General features: G+C 48.4%; 2 protein-coding genes across 5 annotated transcripts in view; one reads left to right on the top strand and one right to left on the bottom strand.

Moving 5' to 3' along the window:
• The first annotated feature begins 99 nt into the window (after positions 1-99).
• exosc8 (exosome component 8) lies at positions 100-18,084 on the top strand. Its single transcript, XM_064971375.1, has 11 exons — positions 100-336; positions 626-662; positions 1,917-1,980; positions 3,484-3,557; positions 3,650-3,695; positions 4,006-4,111; positions 6,576-6,621; positions 7,001-7,097; positions 7,610-7,730; positions 11,282-11,388; positions 17,872-18,084. The coding sequence occupies exons 1-11, from the start codon at positions 320-322 to the stop codon at positions 17,988-17,990; spliced, it is 834 nt and encodes a 277-aa protein (XP_064827447.1). The 5' UTR covers positions 100-319; the 3' UTR covers positions 17,991-18,084.
• Positions 17,988-20,027, bottom strand: part of supt20 (SPT20 homolog, SAGA complex component) — a 48,457-nt gene continuing 46,417 nt past the window's right edge. For all 4 annotated transcript variants that reach the window (XM_064971369.1, XM_064971371.1, XM_064971372.1 and 1 more), the window contains one exon: positions 17,988-19,881. In XM_064971369.1, the coding sequence (XP_064827441.1) occupies positions 19,781-19,881 (101 nt within the window). In that variant the 3' untranslated portion in view covers positions 17,988-19,780. The remainder of the gene's footprint in view (positions 19,882-20,027) is intronic.

The raw sequence follows: 20,027 nt of genomic DNA, 5'->3' as shown, positions 1-20,027 counted from the left end.
ACCACATCATCAAATAGATGCAAGCGGGACCGAAGCGATTTCCATCGAATGAAACTCTGACCCCTGCTGTCTTGGAGTGTGAAAGTGTGCAACGCTTATTCTTTGCCTTCTAACCTTTTATTTTACAAGATTAATTAATTAATTTATTATTTAAAAAAATACAAGATGAATTCAAGGCTTAAATGTGCAAGTTTCGCGATAACTTTGCGATACAATGAAAACATTTCTTAAATTGAGTTTCAAGGAACCGAAACGGATTTGTGGGCTTCCGTTCTGACGTCGGAACATTAGACGAACCCACGTGGGAAATAAAAACACCATGGCGGCTGGATTCAAGTAAGTGTACATTTTACATTCATCAAATAATCTACATGAACTGTCTGATATTCTTACACGTCTCCGTGTAATAGACTCCCCACGGATCAGTGGCTTGTTCGACACGCAGGCTCATCGTGTAATGGCTAGTTGGGCTATTCAGTAATGGTATCCAACACAGATCAGATGCTCTCTGGCTCCACAGACCATACAGGCTACTGACACAACGAACGTTAGTTAGCAAAGTTGTTTGCCGTCAAACGTTAATTAGCTAGTCAGTTATTCTAACTAGTTGAATTTGTGTCCCCAGAACTGCTGAGCCCTTGGAATATCACCGGAGTTTTCTGGTTAGTAGTGCCGTCTTACATCACAGGAGGTTGGTGGTGCCTTAATTGTGGAGGACGGGCTCGTGGTAATGGCTGGAGTGGAATGGTATCAAACACACGGTTTGATGCCATTCCATTTGCTCGTTCCAGCCATTATTATGAGCCGTCCTCCCCTCAGCAGCCTCCTCTGTCTTACACATGACTTTTAACCTTTGTAAATGTTAGGCTAGTTATGTGGACTTGACACTGACTGCTAGAATATGATTCCCTGAACAAACCATGATGGTAATGGTGAACGGTTAGAATATGATTCCCTGAACAAACCATGATGGTAATGGTGAACTGCTAGAATATGATTCCCTGAACAAACCATGATGGTAATGGTGAACTGCTAGAATATGATTCCCTGAACAAACCATGATGGTAATGGTGAACTGCTAGAATATGATTCCCTGAACAAACCATGATGGTAATGGTGAATGGTTAGAATATGATTCCCTGAACAAACCATGATGGTAATGGTGAACTGCTAGAATATGATTCCCTGAACAAACCATGATGGTAATGGTGAACGGTTAGAATATGATTCCCTGAACAAACCATGATGGTAATGGTGAACTGTTAGAATATGATTCCCTGAACAAACCATGATGGTAATGGTGAACTGTTAGAATATGATTCCCTGAACAAACCATGATGGTAATGGTGAACTGCTAGAATATGATTCCCTGAACAAACCATGATGGTAATGGTGAACTGCTAGAATATGATTCCCTGAACAAACCATGATGGTAATGGTGAATGGTTAGAATATGATTCCCTGAACAAACCATGATGGTAATGGTGAACTGCTAGAATATGATTCCCTGAACAAACCATGATGGTAATGGTGAACTGCTAGAATATGATTCCCTGAACAAACCATGATGGTAATGGTGAATGGTTAGAATATGATTCCCTGAACAAACCATGATGGTAATGGTGAACTGCTAGAATATGATTCCCTGAACAAACCATGATGGTAATGGTGAACTGCTAGAATATGATTCCCTGAACAAACCATGATGGTAATGGTGAACTGCTAGAATATGATTCCCTGAACAAACCATGATGGTAATGGTGAACTGCTAGAATATGATTCCCTGAACAAACCATGATGGTAATGGTGAACTGCTAGAATATGATTCCCTGAACAAACCATGATGGTAATGGTGAACTGCTAGAATATGATTCCCTGAACAAACCATGATGGTAATGGTGAATGGTTCTCTGCAGAAAGAGAACTGCCGTCCTGATGGAAGGGAGCTGGGTGAATTCAGAACCACTACATTGAATATAGGTGAGAACAACTACTACGTCTCTCTCTCTCTCCCCCCCCCACGTCTCTCTCTCTCTCTCTCCTCCCCACGTGTCTCTCTCTCTCTCTCCCCCCCCTACCTCTCTCTCTCTCCCCTACGTCTCTCTCTCTCTCTCTCCCCTACGTCTTTCTCTCTCTCTCTCCCCTACGTCTCTCTCTCCCTCTCTCTCCCCTACGTCTCTCTCTCCCTCTCCCTCTCTCTCTCCCCTACGTCTCTCTCTCTCTCCCTCTCTCTCTCCCCTACGTCTCTCTCTCTCTCCCTCTCTCTCTCCCCTACGTCTGTCTCTCTCTCTCTCCCTCTCTCTCTCCCCTACGTCTCTCTCTCTCTCTCTCTCTCTCCCTCTCTCTCTCTCTCCCCTACGTCTCTCTCTCTCTCTCTCTCTCTCTCCCCCTACGTCTCTCTCTCTCTCTCCCCTACGTCTCTCTCTCTCTCCCCTACGTCTCTCTCTCCCTCTCTCTCCCCTACGTCTCTCCCTCTCCCCTACGTCTCTCTCTCTCTCTCCCCTACGTCTCTCTCTCTCTCCCACGTCTCTCTCTCTCTCTCCCCCCGTCTCTCTCTCTCTCCCCCTACGTCTCTCTCTCTCTCCCCTCGTCCCTCTCTCTCTCTCCCCCACGCCTCGTCTCTCTCTCTCTCTCCCCTACGTCTCTCTCTCTCTCTCCCCTACGTCTCTCTCTCTCTCCCCACGTCTCTCTCTCTCTCTCCCCTACGTCTCTCTCTCTCTCCCCCCTCCCTACGTCTCTCTCTCTCCCCCCTCTCGTCTCTCTCTCTCTCCCCCTACGTCTCTCTCTCTCCCCCCTACGCTCTCTCTCTCCCCCTACGTCTCTCTCTCTCTCCCTCCTACGTCTCTCTCTCTCTCTCCCCCTCGTCTCTCTCTCTCTCCCCCCCGTCTCTCTCTCTCCTACGTCTCTCTCTCCCCCCCCACGTCTCTCTCTCCCTCATGTGTATCTTTCATATCCTCTTCCATCTTCCCATGTCTCTCTCCCCCATCCTCTTCCATCTCCCTCTCTCCCCTACGTCTCTCTCCCCCCACGTCTCTCTCTCCCTCATGTGTATCTTTCATATCCTCTTCCATCTGCCCATGTCTCTCTCTCTCCCCCATCCTCTTCCATCTCCCCCATGTGTCTCTCTTCCTCATCCTCTTCCATCTCCCCCATCCTCTTCAATCTCCCACCTGTCTCTCTCTCTCATCCTCTTCCATCTTCCCATGTCTCTCTCTCCCCATCCTCTTCCATCTCCCCCATGTCTCTCCCTCATCCTCTTCCATCTCCCCCATCCTCTTCCATCTCCCCCATGTGAATCTCTCCCCCATCCTCTTCCATCTCCCCCATGTGTCTCTCTCCCTCATCCTCTTCCATCTCCCCCATGTGTCTCTCTCCCTCATCCTCCTCCATCTCCCCCATGTGTCTCTCATCCTCTTCCATCTCCCTCATCCTCTTCCATCTCCCCCATGTGTCTCTCATCCTCTTCCATCTCTCTCTCTCCAGGTTCTATATCCACAGCAGACGGCTCAGCCCTGGTGAAGATTGGAAACACCACGGTCATGTGTGGCATCAAAGGGGTGAATAGTAACCTCTCCTCAAGTAAAGAACTAAAGCAGAACCTTAGTGACCCGAACAGCCCAACTCATTCCCCGTTGTCTGTGATCCACAGGAACTGACGAGCCCGGCAGTAGATGCTCCTAGTAAAGGCTACATTGGTACGTGGAAGAGTTACCTTCTGGGATTTCTGTATACAAGTTCTACAAAGATAGAGAGCAAAAAAACCAAACACAAGTAATTAATGTGTCAACAACTTTACATTCCCTTGCTGAGTAGCATGTGTATATGCTGTAAGTCTGTATGTCTGTGTGTGTGTGTGTATATATACTGTATGTCTGTGTGTTTGTGTGTATATATACTGTGTGTGTGTTTGTATATATACTGTATGTGTACGTCTCTGTGTGTTTGTATATATACTGGGTGTGTACGTCTCTGTGTGTTTGTGTATTTGACCTCTCTCTCTCTCAGTCCCCAATGTAGACCTGCCTCCTCTGTGTTCGTCTCGGTTCCGTCCTGGACCGCCGGGAGAACAGGCTCAGGCCGCCAGCCAGTTCATCGCTGATGTCATAGAGAGGTAACTCTGTGTTTAAAGGTCCAGGGCAGTTTAAAAAAACACACACAATTTTCCTGTTTTATTATATACACTGAGTGTACAAAACATTAAGAACACCTTCCTACTATTGAGTTGCACTCTCCCCTTTTAACCATCAGAACAGCCTCTATTCGTCGGGGCATGAAACTCTACAAGGTGTTGAAAGCGTTCCACAGGGATGCTGGCCCATGTTGACTCTACAAGGTGTTGAAAGCGTTCCACAGGGGTGCTGGCCCACGTTGACTCTACAAGGTGTTGAAAGCGTTCCACAGGGATGCTGGCCCATGTTGACTCTACAAGGTGTTGAAAGCGTTCCACAGGGGTGCTGGCCCACGTTGACTCTACAAGGTGTTGAAAGCGTTCCACAGGGATGCTGGCCCATGTTGACTCTACAAGGTGTTGAAAGCGTTCCACAGGGATGCTGGCCCATGTTGACTCTACAAGGTGTTGAAAGCGTTCCACAGGGATGCTGGCCCATGTTGACTCTACAAGGTGTTGAAAGCGTTCCACAGGGATGCTGGCCCATGTTGACTCTACAAGGTGTTGAAAGCGTTCCACAGGGATGCTGGCCCATGTTGACTCTACAAGGTGTTGAAAGTGTTCCACAGGGATGCTGGCCCATGTTGACTCTACAAGGTGTTGAAAGTGTTCCACAGGGATGCTGGCCCATGTTGACTCTACAAGGTGTTGAAAGTGTTCCACAGGGATGCTGGCCCATATTGACTCTACAAGGTGTTGAAAGCGTTCCACAGGGTTGCTGGCCCATATTGACTCTACAAGGTGTTGAAAGCGTTCCACAGGGATACTGGCCCATGTTGACTCTACAAGGTGTTGAAAGCGTTCCACAGGGGTGCTGGCCCATGTTGACTCTACAAGGTGTTGAAAGCGTTCCACAGGGATGCTGGCCCCATGTTGACTCTACAAGGTGTTGAAAGCGTTCCACAGGGATGCTGGCCCATGTTGACTCTACAAGGTGTTGAAAGCGTTCCACAGGGATGCTGGCCCATGTTGACTCTACAAGGTGTTGAAAGCGTTCCACAGGGATGCTGGCCCACGTTGACTCTACAAGGTGTTGAAAGCGTTCCACAGGGATGCTGGCCCACGTTGACTCTACAAGGTGTTGAAAGCGTTCCACAGGGTTGCTGGCCCATGTTGACTCTACAAGGTGTTGAAAGCGTTCCACAGGGATGCTGGCCCACGTTGACTCTACAAGGTGTTGAAAGCGTTCCACAGGGATGCTGGCCCATGTTGACTCTACAAGGTGTTGAAAGCGTTCCACAGGGATGCTGGCCCATGTTGACTCTACAAGGTGTTGAAAGCGTTCCACAGGGATGCTGGCCCATGTTGACTCTACAAGGTGTTGAAAGCGTTCCACAGGGATGCTGGCCCATGTTGACTCTACAAGGTGTTGAAAGCGTTCCACAGGGATGCTGGCCCACGTTGACTCTACAAGGTGTTGAAAGCGTTCCACAGGGATGCTGGCCCATGTTGACTCTACAAGGTGTTGAAAGCGTTCCACAGGGATGCTGGCCCATGTTGACTCTACAAGGTGTTGAAAGCGTTCCACAGGGATGCTGGCCCACGTTGACTCTACAAGGTGTTGAAAGCGTTCCACAGGGATGCTGGCCCATGTTGACTCTACAAGGTGTTGAAAGCGTTCCACAGGGATGCTGGCCCATGTTGACTCTACAAGGTGTTGAAAGCGTTCCACAGGGATGCTGGCCCATTTTGACTCTACAAGGTGTTGAAAGCGTTCCACAGGGATGCTGGCCCACGTTGACTCTACAAGGTGTTGAAATCATTCCACAGGGGTGCTGGCCCCATGTTGACTCTACAAGGTGTTGAAAGCGTTCCACTGGGATGCTGGCCCACGTTGACTCTACAAGGTGTTAAAAGCGTTCCACAGGGATGCTGGCCCATATTGACTCCAATGCTTCTCACAGTTGTCAAGTTGGCTGGATGTCCTTTGGGTGGTGGACCATTCTTGATACACACAGGAAACTGTTGAGTGTGGAAAAACCCAGCAGCGTTGCAGTTCTTGACACAAACCAGTGCGCATGGCACCTACTACCATACTCCATTCAAAGACACTTAAATATTTTGTCTCCCATTCACCCTCTGAATGGCTCACACACACAATCCCTGTCTCAACTGGCTTAAAAATCCTTCTTTAACCTGTTTCCTCCCCTTCATCTACACTGACTGAAGTGGATTTAACAAGTGACACCAATAAGGGATCACAGCTTTCACCTGGTCAGTCTATGTCATGGAAAGAGCAGGTGTTCCTAATGTTTTGTACACTCGGTGTACATCTCCATACTATGCGGTTGGAATAATACTGTGATCATGATGATGCATGACCTTTTTGACGAGCCTCAAATGGTTACGGCCATTTCAAATGTCTTCTATCTCCGTGGATGTTTGTAAACATTGTTTTGCCTTGCAGCTCTGCCGTCGTCCAGAAAGAGGACTTGTGCATTGTGAAAGGAAAGGTATTTGCGTTTAACTTCACCATGTGACACACTGAGAGGACTGTTTACACACTGTGTTTTACCATCACGGCTTAATTACATGTCGTCTACCGGGGTTGGGGATCCATTCAGGAAGTAAACCACATTCCAAAGTGTTCCTCGTTGAAAAGCATTGTAGAGAATTTGAATTTCACTGTACTCAGATTGATTGGACTTGACCTCAACCACCTCAGATTGATTGGAATTGAACATGACCTCAACCACCTCAGATTGATTGGAATTGAACTTTGACCTCAACCACCTCAGATTGATTGGAATTGAACTTTGACCTCAACCACCTCAGATTACTGATGTCTAGTCTTCAGCTGTGATTCTGATACTTGGCTCTGCTGTTCTCTAGCTGTGTTGGGTCCTGTACTGTGACATTGTGTGTCTGGACTATGATGGCAACTTGTTGGACGCATGCCTCATCGCCCTGCTGGCTGCTCTTAAGAACGGTGAGACCTGGGCTCTATTCATTAGTCCGATTGCGTTGCAAAACATTTTTTAATAAGCAGAAAATGTTTTGCAATGGGGGGGGAACAAGCATTTCTTTTAGAGTTTGCAACAGACATTTTGTGACTAATGAATACACCCCTGCTGACGTTTTCACCGTGCTGATGTAGTGTACATGGGGTGGCAGGGTAGCCTAGTGGTTAGAGCGTTGGACTAGTAACCAAAAGGTTGCAAGTTCGAATCCCCGAGCTGACAAGGTACAAATCTGTCGTTCTGCCCCTGAACAGGCAGTTAACCCACTGTTCCTAGGCCGTCATTGAAAATAAGAATTTGTTTTTAACTGACTTGCCTAGTAAAATAAAGGTAAAATAAAAATAAATGGTTGTATATAATTGTATTAGTATGACCTTAGGGGAAAAATGGCAATTCCTGATTTTGAAAAAACATCTTATTTTTGAAACCGCCTGACGTTTTGCTATAATATATAATGCCCTTGTCGCCGGTTTTCACACAGCACGTCTCCCAGAGGTGACAGTCAACAAAGAGACAGAGGTTCCCGAGTTGACCCTGGAGAACAGGAGAGGTCTGGACATCCACAAACACCCTGTAGGGGCCTCTTTCATTGTGTTTGATGAGTAAGTGTCTTTCAGTCACTCAGGGCCATTTCCTGTTTTTAGTTCACACCCAGAGAGGAGATTTTAAGCTTAATTTTAACCTATGTGAATTGTAACTCTTTACTATGGACTTATTGTGACGTGAGTTATCATAGATATGTATTATATTAGTGGTCACCAACATTTACTGAGTGAAGATCACTTTCACAGCCGAGATCTGCCGCTCTAATTGTATTTTATTATGACTTAAAAAAGGACGTTAACCTAATAAAAGTTTGTGCAGTAGGTCTGATACATTATCACATATTGGCTATATGCATGGCCTGATACATTATCTCAGCATGTTGACTATATGCCTGGCCTGATACATTATCTCAGCATGTTGACTATATGCATGGCCTGATACATTATCACATCATATTGACTATATGCCTGGTCTGATGCATTATCACATCATATTGACTATATGCATGGGCTGATACATTATCTCAGCATATTGACTATATGCATGGGCTGATACATTATCTCAGCATGTTGACTATATGCCTGGCCTGATACATTATCACATCATATTGACTATATGCATGGCCTGATACATTATCACATCATATTGACTATATGCATGGGCTGATACATTATCATATTGACTATATGCATGGCCTGATACATTATCATATTGACTATATACATGGCCTGATACATTATCATATTGACTATGCCTGGCCTGATACATTATCACATCATATTGACTATATGCCTGGCCTGATACATTATCACATCATATTGACTATATGCCTGGCCTGATACATTATCACATCATATTGACTATATGCATGGGCTGATGCATTATCACATCATATTGACTATATGCATGGGCTGATGCATTATCACATCATATTGACTATATGCATGGGCTGATGCATTATCTCAGCATATTGACTATATGCCTGTCCTCATACACCGAAGTCGGATTTTGGAGATATCCGAGTTCCTAGTTGTTTTGAAGGCTCTGAGGTCAGAAGTCTTAGAGTTCCCAGGTGTTTTGAATGCGGCATTAGTCTCAGTGGAGGAGGAGAGCAGCAGAGGGTCTGTCTCTCACGGTACCTGCCTTCTCTCCTTCCTTTCCTCTGGTGAGACTGACCAGAGAGGGGTCACGGTACCTGCCTTCTCTCCTTCCTTTCCTCTGGTGAGACTGACCAGAGAGGGGTCACGGTACCTGCCTTCTCTCCTTCCTTTCCTCTGGTGAGACTGACCAGAGAGAGGGGTCACGGTACCTGCCTTCTCTCCTTCCTTTCCTCTGGTGAGACTGACCAGAGAGGGGTCACGGTTCCAGCCTTCTCTCCTTCCTTTCCTCTGGTGAGACTGACCAGAGAGAGGGGTCACGGTACCTGCCTTCTCTCCTTCCTTTCCTCTGGTGAGACTGACCAGAGAGGGGTCACGGTACCTGCCTTCTCTCCTTCCTTTCCTCTGGTGAGACTGACCAGAGAGAGGGGTCACGGTACCTGCCTTCTCTCCTTCCTTTCCTCTGGTGAGACTGACCAGAGAGGGGTCACGGTCCCAGCCTTCTCTCCTTCCTTTCCACTGGTGAGACTGACCAGAGAGGGGTCACGGTCCCAGCCTTCTCTCCTTCCTTTCCTCTGGTGAGACTGACCAGAGAGGGGTCACGGTACCTGCCTTCTCTCCTTCCTTTCCTCTGGTGAGACTGACCAGAGAGAGGGGTCACGGTACCTGCCTTCTCTCCTTCCTTTCCTCTGGTGAGACTGACCAGAGAGGGGTCACGGTCCCAGCCTTCTCTCTCCTTCCTTTCCTCTGGTGAGACTGACCAGAGAGAGGGGTCACGGTCCCAGCCTTCTCTCCTTCCTTTCCTCTGGTGAGACTGACCAGAGAGAGGGGTCACGGTCCCAGCCTTCTCTCCTTCCTTTCCTCTGGTGAGACTGACCAGAGAGGGGTCACGGTCCCAGCCTTCTCTCTCCTTCCTTTCCTCTGGTGAGACTGACCAGAGAGAGGGGTCACGGTCCCAGCCTTCTCTCCTTCCTTTCCTCTGGTGAGACTGACCAGAGAGGGGTCACGGTCCCAGCCTTCTCTCCTTCCTTTCCTCTGGTGAGACTGACCAGAGAGGGGTCACAGTCCCAGCCTTCTCTCCTTCCTTTCCTCTGGTGAGACTGACCAGAGAGGGGTCACGGTCCCAGCCTTCTCTCCTTCCTTTCCTCTGGTGAGACTGACCAGAGAGGGGTCACGGTCCCAGCCTTCTCTCCTTCCTTTCTTCTGGTGAGACTGACCAGAGAGGGGTCACGGTCCCAGCCTTCTCTCTCCTTCCTTTCTTCTGGTGAGACTGACCAGAGAGGGGTCACGGTCCCAGCCTTCTCTCTCCTTCCTTTCCTCTGGTGAGACTGACCAGAGAGGGGTCACGGTCCCAGCCTTCTCTCCTTCCTTTCCTCTGGTGAGACTGACCAGAGAGGGGACACGGTCCCAGCCTTCTCTCTCCTTCCTTTCCTCTGGTGAGACTGACCAGAGAGGGGTCATGGTCTTCCACCTGATGGAGAAACTCAAGTCACACCGTCTCTACCTCAGGCACAAATTCATGTTGTTCCTATGACCAGAGAAAGTGAAATATTCCTCAATATAAAAATAGACACGACTAGCTGCTGATAATAACAAAACCGCAGGGCTTTCGATACGGGGCTTCTGATTAAAGTGCAGCTACCGCCAACAGGGCTTCTGAATCAAGTGCAGCTACCGCCAACAGGGCTTCTGAATCAAGTGCAGCTACCGCCAACAGGGCTTCTGAATCAAGTGCAGCTACCGCCAACAGGGCTTCTGAATCAAGTGCAGCTACCGCCAACAGGGCTTCTGAATCAAGTGCAGCTACCGCCAACAGGGCTTCTGAATCAAGTGCAGCTACCGCCAACAGGGCTTCTGAATCAAGTGCAGCTACCGCCAACAGGGCTTCTGAATCAAGTGCAGCTACCGCCAACAGGGCTTCTGAATCAAGTGCAGCTACCGCCAACAGGGCTTCTGAATCAAGTGCAGCTACCGCCAACAGGGCTTCTGAATCAAGTGCAGCTACCGCCAACAGGGCTTCTGAATCAAGTGCAGCTACCGCCAACAGGGCTTCTGAATCAAGTGCAGCTACCGCCAACAGGGCTTCTGAATCAAGTGCAGCTACCGCCAACAGGGCTTCTGAATCAAGTGCAGCTACCGCCAACAGGGCTTCTGAATCAAGTGCAGCTACCGCCAACAGGGCTTCTGAATCAAGTGCAGCTACCGCCAACAGGGCTTCTGAATCAAGTGCAGCTACCGCCAACAGGGCTTCTGAATCAAGTGCAGCTACCGGCAACAGGGCTTCTGAATCAAGTGCAGCTACCGCCAACAGGGCTTCTGAATCAAGTGCAGCTACCGGCAACAGCTCAACACAAAGACAAACAAAAAGAAGTGCAAGTCATTGTGTCTTTTCTGCAGAAATGTTTGGTGATCGCCTAGGAATGCCTTGGAAGATCGACCAGGTGCTTGCGATCGACTGGTTGGTGACCACTGTGTTATATGGCTCTAACAGTGTTGTCTGTCCTGTGTAGCTCTATAATGATTGTCGACCCCACCGCTGAGGAAGAGAGCCTGTCTACAGCCACAATCACGGTGGTAACGGACGAGGAAGAGCGACTCTGTGCCCTCCACAAGCCAGGTTAGAGAACCACACTGTCTGGTCCCCTAACCCACTCCTATAGTCAATGTCTGGTCCCCTAACCCACTCCTACAGTCACTGTCTGGTCCCCTAACCCACTCCTATAGTCAATGTCTGGTCCCCTAACCCACTCCTATAGACACTGTCTGGTCCCCTAACCCACTCCTATAGACACTGTCTGGTCCCCTAACCCACTCCTATAGTCACTGTCTGGTCCCCTAACCCACTCCTATAGTCACTGTCTGGTCCCCTAACCCACTCCTATAGTCACTGTCTGGTCCCCTAACCCACTCCTATAGACACTGTCTGGTCCCCTAACCTTACCACACTGTCTGGTCCCCTAACCCACTCCTATAGTCACTGTCTGGTCCCCTAACCCACTCCTATAGACACTGTCTGGTCCCTAACCCACTCCTACAGACACTGTCTGGTCCCTAACCCACTCCTACAGTCACTGTCTGGTCCCCTAACCCACTCCTACAGTCACTGTCTGGTCCCCTAACCCACTCCTACAGTCACTGTCTGGTCCCCTAACCCACTCCTATAGACACTGTCTGGTCCCCTAACCCACTCCTATAGTCAATGTCTGGTCCCCTAACCCACTCCTATAGTCACTGTCTGGTCCCCTAACCCACTCCTACAGACACTGTCTGGTCCCCTAACCCACACCTATAGTCAATGTCTGGTCCCCTAACCCACTCCTATAGACACTGTCTGGTCCCCTAACCCACTCCTATAGTCACTGTCTGGTCCCCTAACCCACTCCTATAGTCACTGTCTGGTCCCCTAACCCACTCCTATAGACACTGTCTGGTCCCCTAACCTTACCACACTGTCTGGTCCCCTAACCCACTCCTATAGTCACTGTCTGGTCCCCTAACCCACTCCTATAGACACTGTCTGGTCCCCTAACCCACTCCTACAGACACTGTCTGGTCCCCTAACCCACTCCTACAGTCACTGTCTGGTCCCCTAACCCACTCCTACAGTCACTGTCTGGTCCCCTAACCCACTCCTACAGTCACTGTCTGGTCCCCTAACCCACTCCTATAGACACTGTCTGGTCCCCTAACCCACTCCTATAGTCACTGTCTGGTCCCCTAACCCACTCCTACAGTCACTGTCTGGTCCCCTAACCCACTCCTACAGACACTGTCTGGTCCCCTAACCCACACCTATAGACACTGTCTGGTCCCCTAACCCACTCCTATAGACACTGTCTGGTCCCCTAACCCACTCCTATAGACACTGTCTGGTCCCCTAACCCACTCCTATAGACACTGTCTGGTCCCCTAACCCACTCCTATAGACACTGTCTGGTCCCCTAACCCACTCCTATAGACACTGTCTGGTCCCCTAACCCACTCCTATAGACACTGTCTGGTCCCCTAACCCACTCCTATAGACACTGTCTGGTCCCCTAACCCACTCCTATAGTCACTGTCTGGTCCCCTAACCCACTCCTATAGTCACTGTCTGGTCCGCTAACCCACTCCTATAGTCACTGTCTGGTCCGCTAACCCACTCCTATAGTCACTGTCTGGTCCGCTAACCCACTCCTATAGTCACTGTCTGGTCCGCTAACCCACTCCTATAGTCACTGTCTGGTCCGCTAACCCACTCCTATAGTCACTGTCTGGTCCGCTAACCCACTCCTATAGTCACTGTCTGGTCCCCTAACCCACTCCTATAGTCACTGTCTGGTCCCCTAACCCACTCCTATAGTCACTGTCTGGTCCGCTAACCCACTCCTATAGTCACTGTCTGGTCCGCTAACCGACTCCTATAGTCACTGTCTGGTCCCCTAACCCACTCCTATAGACGCTGTCTGGTCCGCTAACCTTACCACACTGTCTGGTCCCCTAACCCACTCCTATAGACACTGTCTGGTCCGCTAACCTTACCACACTGTCTGGTCCCCTAACCCACTCCTATAGTCACTGTCTGGTCCGCTAACCCACTCCTATAGTCACTGTCTGGTCCCCTAACCCACTCCTATAGTCACTGTCTGGTCCCCTAACCCACTCCTATAGACACTGTCTGGTCCCTAACCCACTCCTATAGACACTGTCTGGTCCCCTAACCCACTCCTATAGTCAATGTCTGGTCCCCTAACCCACTCCTATAGTCAATGTCTGGTCCCCTAACCCACTCCTATAGACACTGTCTGGTCCGCTAACCTTACCACACTGTCTGGTCCCCTAACCCACTCCTATAGTCAATGTCTGGTCCCCTAACCCACTCCTATAGACACTGTCTGGTCCGCTAACCTTACCACACTGTCTGGTCCCCTAACCCACTCCTATAGACACTGTCTGGTACCCTAACCCACTCCTATAGACACTGTCTGGTCCCCTAAACCCACTCCTATAGACACTGTCTGGTCCCCTAAACCCACTCCTATAGACACTGTCTGGTCCCCTAACCCACTCCTACAGTCACGGTCTGGTCCCCTAACCCACTCCTACAGACACTGTCTGGTCCCCTAACCCACTCCTACAGACACTGTCTGGTCCCCTAACCCACTCCTACAGTCACTGTCTGGTCCGCTAACCCACTCCTACAGTCACTGTCTGGTCCGCTAACCCACTCCTATAGACACTGTCTGGTCCCCTAACCCACTCCTATAGACACTGTCTGGTCCCCTAACCCACTCCTATAGACACTGTCTGGTCCCCTAACCCACTCCTACAGTCACGGTCTGGTCCCCTAACCCACTCCTACAGTCACTGTCTGGTCCGCTAACCCACTCCTATAGACACTGTCTGGTCCCCTAACCCACTCCTATAGACACTGTCTGGTCCCCTAACCCACTCCTATAGACACTGTCTGGTCCCCTAACCCACTCCTATAGTCACTGTCTGGTCCCCTAACCACTCCTAAAGTCACTGCCCAAATTAACCCGCCTGTCAATCTCTAGCTCTTTCCCTAGTCCTCACTGCTCAGTATTAAATCCACCACTACCCAGACCCAAATCATCGACGACGTCGTCCCCACAGTGACCGTACGTACGTACATATCCCAACCAGAAGCCATGGACTACAGGCAACATCCGCACTGAGCTAAAGGCTAGAGCTGCTGCTTTCAAGGAGAGGGATAACTAGTCCAGATGCTCATTAAAAATCCAGCCCTCGGGAACAACGGGTAAAGCATCAATACAGAACTAAGATTGAAACCAACTACACTGGCTCTGACACTCGTTGGATGTGGCAGGGCTTGCAAACTATTACGGATTTCAAAGGGAAAACCAGCCCCGAGCTGCCCAGTGTCCTCTATGCTCGCTTCGAGGCAAACAACACTGAAACATGCGTGACAGCACCAGCTGTTCTAGACGACTATATGATCACGCTCTCCGTAGCCAATGTGAGTAAGACTTTTAAACAGGTCAACATCCTCAGACCGATTACCAGGACGTGTACTCAGAGCATGCGTGACCAATCGGCAAGTGTCTTCACTGACATTTTCAACCTCTCCCTGATTGAGTCTAATACCTCAATCCCTGTGCACAAGAACACCAAGGTATCCCGCCTAAAAGGGAAGGGGGGATACCTAGTCAGTTGTCCAACAATGTATTGAACTGAAATGTGTATTCCGCATTGAACCCAACCTCTCAGAGAATCAGAGAGGTGTGGGGGGGCTGCAATAATCAACATCCACATCTTCAGTGCCTGGGGAACAGTGGGTTAACGGCCTTGTTCAGGGGCAGAAGGACAGATTTGTACCTTGTCAGCTCTGGGATTTGATCCAACAACTTTTCGGTTACTGGCCCAATGCTCTAACCAAATGACCCCGTAGCACTCACATTTGTAGCTATGAAATTCTTTGAAAGGCTGGTAATGGCTCACAACACCATCATCCCAGAAACACTCGACCCAATCCAATACGCATACCGCCCCAACAGATCCACAGATGATACAATCTCTATCGCACTCAACACTGCCCTTTCCCACCTGGATACAAGAAACGCCTACATGAGAATGCTGTTCATTGACTACAGCTCACCGTTCAACACCATAGTGCCCTCAAAGCTCATCAATATGCTAAGGACCCTGGGACTAAACACCTCCCTCTGCAACTGGATCCTGGACTTCCTGACGGGCCAGCCCCCAGGTGGTGAAGGTAGGAAACAACACGTCTGCCACGCTGATCCTCAACACTGGAGCCCCTCAGGGGTGTGTGCTTGGTCCCCTCCTGTACTCGCTGTTCACCCACGATTGTGTGGCCAAGTACACTGCAACGTGAAGTTTGCCGACGACACAAGGGTGGTAGGCCTGATCACCGACAACGATGACAGCCTATAGGGAGGTCAAAGACCTGGCAGTGTGGTGCCAGGACAACAGCCTCTCCCTCAAAGTGAGCAAGACAAAGGAGCTGATCGTTGACTTCAGGAAAAGACGGGCCGGACATTGACGCAGGTTGAGAGCTTCAAGTTCCTTGATGTCCACATCACCAACAAACACACCAAGACAGTTGCGAAGAGGGCACTACAACGCCTATTCTCACTCAGGAAAAGATTTGTCACGGGTCCCCAGATCCTCAGTTCTACAGCTGCACCATCGAGAGCATCCCGACTAGTTGCATCACAGCCTGGTATGGCAACTGCTCGGCATCAAGGCGCTACAGAGGGTAGTGCGTACAGTACATCACTGGGGCCAAGCTTCCTGACGCGCAGGTCCTCTATACCAGGAAGGCCCTAAAAATGGTCAGATTCCAGCCACCCAAGTCAGAGTATTCTCTCTGCTGCTGCACGGCAAGCCGTACCGGAGGGCCAAGACTAGGACCAAAAGGCTCCTTAACAGCTTCTACCCCCAAGCCATAAGACTGCTGAACAGTTGATGAAATGGTGACCCAGACTATTTTCATTGACCCAGTGTTTTTTTTTCTTGTATGCTCCTGCTACTCTATCATCTATATGCACAGTCACTTGAATAACCCTACCTACATGTACAGTTGGGCAAAAAACGTATTTAGTCAGCCACCAATTGTGCAAGTTCTCCCACTTAAAAAGATGTGGCTATACTTATTTTCCACCATAATTTGCAAATTAATTAATTAAAAATCCTTGTGTGATTTAATATTTTTTTTTTCTCATTGTCTGTGATAGGTACACTTCAACTATGATGACAATTACAGGCCTCATCTTTTTAAGTGGGAGAACTTGCACAATTGGTGGCTGACTAAATACTTTTTAAATAAGTTATACTCTGTTCGCAATAAGTGTTTGATTTGACTATCTCATCTCTGTACCCCACATATACAATTACATGTGAAACGGCTAGCTTAGTTAGCTGTGGTGCGCGCTAAATAGCGTTTCAATCGGTGACGTCACTCGCTGAGACCTTGAAGTAGTGGTTCCCCTTGCTCTGCAAGGGCTGCGGCTTTTGTGGAGCGATGGGTAACGATGCTTCGTGGGTGACTGTTGTTGATGTGTGCAGAGGGTCCCTGGTTCGCGCCCGGGTCGGGGCGAGGGGACGGTCTAAAGTTATACTGTTACATGTCGAAGTGAATTTCAAACACAGATTCAACCACAAAGACCAGGGACGTTTTCCAATGTCTCGCAAAGGAGGTCACCTATTGATAGATGGATAAAAATAAAAAAGCAGACTTTGAATATCCCTTTGAACACAAAGTTATAATTACACTTTGGATGGTGTATCAATGCTCCCAGTCCACACAAAGATACAGGTGTCCTTTCTAACTCAGTTGCTGGAGGGATTTTACCTGAGGTTAAACTGAGGAAGAATAAAAAATATTCCGCAACAAGGCACTAAAGTAAAACTGCAAAAAAATAAGTGGCAATACTAACCGTTATGTTTGGGGCAAATCCAACACATCACTGAGTACCACTCTTCATGTTTTCAAGCATGGTGGTGGCTGCATCATGTTATGTGTCTGCTTGTCATCGATAAGGACTAAGGGGTTTGTTAGCTATTTTTTAAATAAAAAAACAATAAAGCGCGGGCAAAATCCTAAAGGAAAACCTGGTTGTCTGCTTTCCAACAGACACTGGGAGAGAAATTCACCTTTCAGCAGGACGAATAACCTTAAAACACAATATCAAATATACTCTGGAGTTGCTAACTAAGACACTGAATGTTCCCGAGTGGCCGAGTTAAGTTATGAATTAAAATCAGCTTAAATCTATTTCAAGACTTGAAAATGGCTGTCTAGTAATGACAAACAACCAACTTGACAGAGTTATGAAAATAATATTGTACAATCCAGGTGTGCGAAACTCTTAGAGACTTACCCAGAAACTCTCAGCTGTAATCACTGTGAAAAGGTGATTCTAACATGTATTGACACCATCATTGTGTGTAGCTGGGTGAAGAAAGAAATAACTTTCATCCATTTTGAATTCTAGGCTGTAAACAACAATGTGGAATAAGTCAAGGGGTGTGAATACCTTCTGATCTCTTTAGAAGTTCTCAGGGGTCAGCTGTTGTCTGAACACTCTCCTTTGTTGCTCTTCTTCCTCTCCAGGTGGTACGTCATTATCAGGTGAGAAGCTTCAGGATTGTATCAGCCGAGCCACGACGAGACACAGGGAGGTCCGCAAACTCATCGACAAAGTCACACAGAGCGACAAGACACCGAAATAAACACACACGTTTATTTTTCTCTAAAAGTTGTATTTTCCTGTCAATATATATTTTCTTTATCACAACAAACTGCTGATAAAGACCATTTAAAACATTCTGCCTCAGTGTCCCAGAAATGTCTCACACAAATATACACTTGTTCTTGACTGCCCAGCCCCCTCCCCCCACACTAGTACAAGAAAATGCCTTATGAAAAACGCACTCAGCAATTGCATGCTGGGAAAACAAGTTCTCTGTGTTCGGCGTCATGATCATCTTCCCGCAGAGAGAGCTATTCTGTGACCGTAAAATGGCACACTTTCCTACATAAGTGCACTAGTTTTAACCAGAGCCTGATCAACAGTAGTACACTATGGAGGGAATAGTGACCCATTTTCAGATGCACCCAAAGCCATGGAGAATCAGGCACGGTCGTTGACGAGGAGTCTTCTGAGTTGTGCTGTCCGTCCATGAGTTAGGCTCTGTTCGAGTCACCGCAGGGGGGGGGCATAACAGGACAGACGTCGGGGAGGAAACACCTCCCTCCCACTAACAAAAGAACGCATTTCCTAACACATTTCAAAAATAGGTTATTTTAAAAACGGTGAGTTCTCTGTTTCTAAAAAACAGTTCTATGGTTGTCGGGACAACCTGATTCGGGCTCACACCAACCAAAAAGCATTATTGATTACACTTTACTCTACACCCATAACCTCTCAATATGGTCAACACACTTATGACCCATGTATTTACCCCGGTTGTGACATTGTTATTTAATGGTCGGCGAAAAACCCTACAAAAGTGTCAAAACCAACACTAACTCAAATCAGTTTTTTTCACCAGGCAAAGTTCCTTTTAAGTTTTTGTTCCATCATATTTAAAATAAAAACTTGTAGAAAAGACACTTTATGCCCGTCATAATCAGTCCTTTCCTGTACATGTCCTTGTGTCAGTCACAAAGAGGGTGTCTTGTCCTGCATTCATCCCAGTCATCAACAACAGAGCATTGGACTAGGTGCATGTCTGACATCAATGTGTACACAATTAATATTTAATATGGTACATTCAAAAAAAAAATGTTATAACAAATGTACTGTTGACACATAGGTTACGGTGCAATGGAATGTTTTGCCTTGTGTGGTAGGTTGACACTTATGTAGGTGTCACAACAGCCATATAACGCAATACATGTCACAACCGGTCTAAGTATGTGTGTTATGATGCTGGGTGAGAGTGTTATCCATTATTACATCATACATTTCATCTTCTTTCCGCTACAAAATAACAAGAATTTTTGCCTGTAGTCTCCACAGTGAGGGAGTTGGGAAGCAACCGAGTCTCCACAGTGAGGGAGTTGGGAGGCAACCGAGTCTCCACAGTGAGGGAGTTGGGAAGCAACCGAGTCTCCACAGTGAGGGAGTTGGGAAGCAACCGAGTCTCCACAGTGAGGGAGTTGGGAAGCAACCGAGTCTCCACAGTGAGGGAGTTGGGAGGCAAGAGAGTGTCCACAGTGAGGGAGTTGGGAGGCAACAGAGTCTCCACAGTGAGGGAGTTGGGAGGCAAGAGAGTGTCCACAGTGAGGGAGTTGGGAGGCAACAGAGTCTCCACAGTGAGGGAGGAGAGTGCAGTTTGGATCATTCACGTCTTCGTGAAGGGGAAGGGGTTGGTTTTCTCTCCATGATTTGGGGAGGTGCCATGGCATTGCTCACCAGATGGCTGGGGGTCATTTTATGAGTGTGTGCGTGTGTGTGTGTGTAGGGGGTCGTCATCGTCATGATTAGGGGTGGGGCTGCGGTGTGCTCCTCTTCCTCTTACTTCTTGGTTGGCTGGCGGTATGTAGCCGTGGCGACACCCCCGGAGGCGCCGCCCCCCTCATAGCCATTTGCTGCTGCATTTGGTGCAAGAATTGCAACTGATGGAGAGAGAGAGAGAGAGAGAGAGGGGGGAGGGATGGAGTTCACAGGTCAGTTCAATAGTATGCACTCTGGGTAACCCTTTACTTGGACCTTCTGTCATAACAGCAGACTGGCACCCAGATTAGCATCACGTGAAGATAAC

This window comes from Oncorhynchus masou, chromosome 8 (genome assembly GCF_036934945.1).
Source record: "Oncorhynchus masou masou isolate Uvic2021 chromosome 8, UVic_Omas_1.1, whole genome shotgun sequence".
Classification (NCBI taxonomy): domain Eukaryota; kingdom Metazoa; phylum Chordata; class Actinopteri; order Salmoniformes; family Salmonidae; genus Oncorhynchus; species Oncorhynchus masou.
This window is presented reverse-complemented; position numbering and strand designations above follow the sequence as displayed.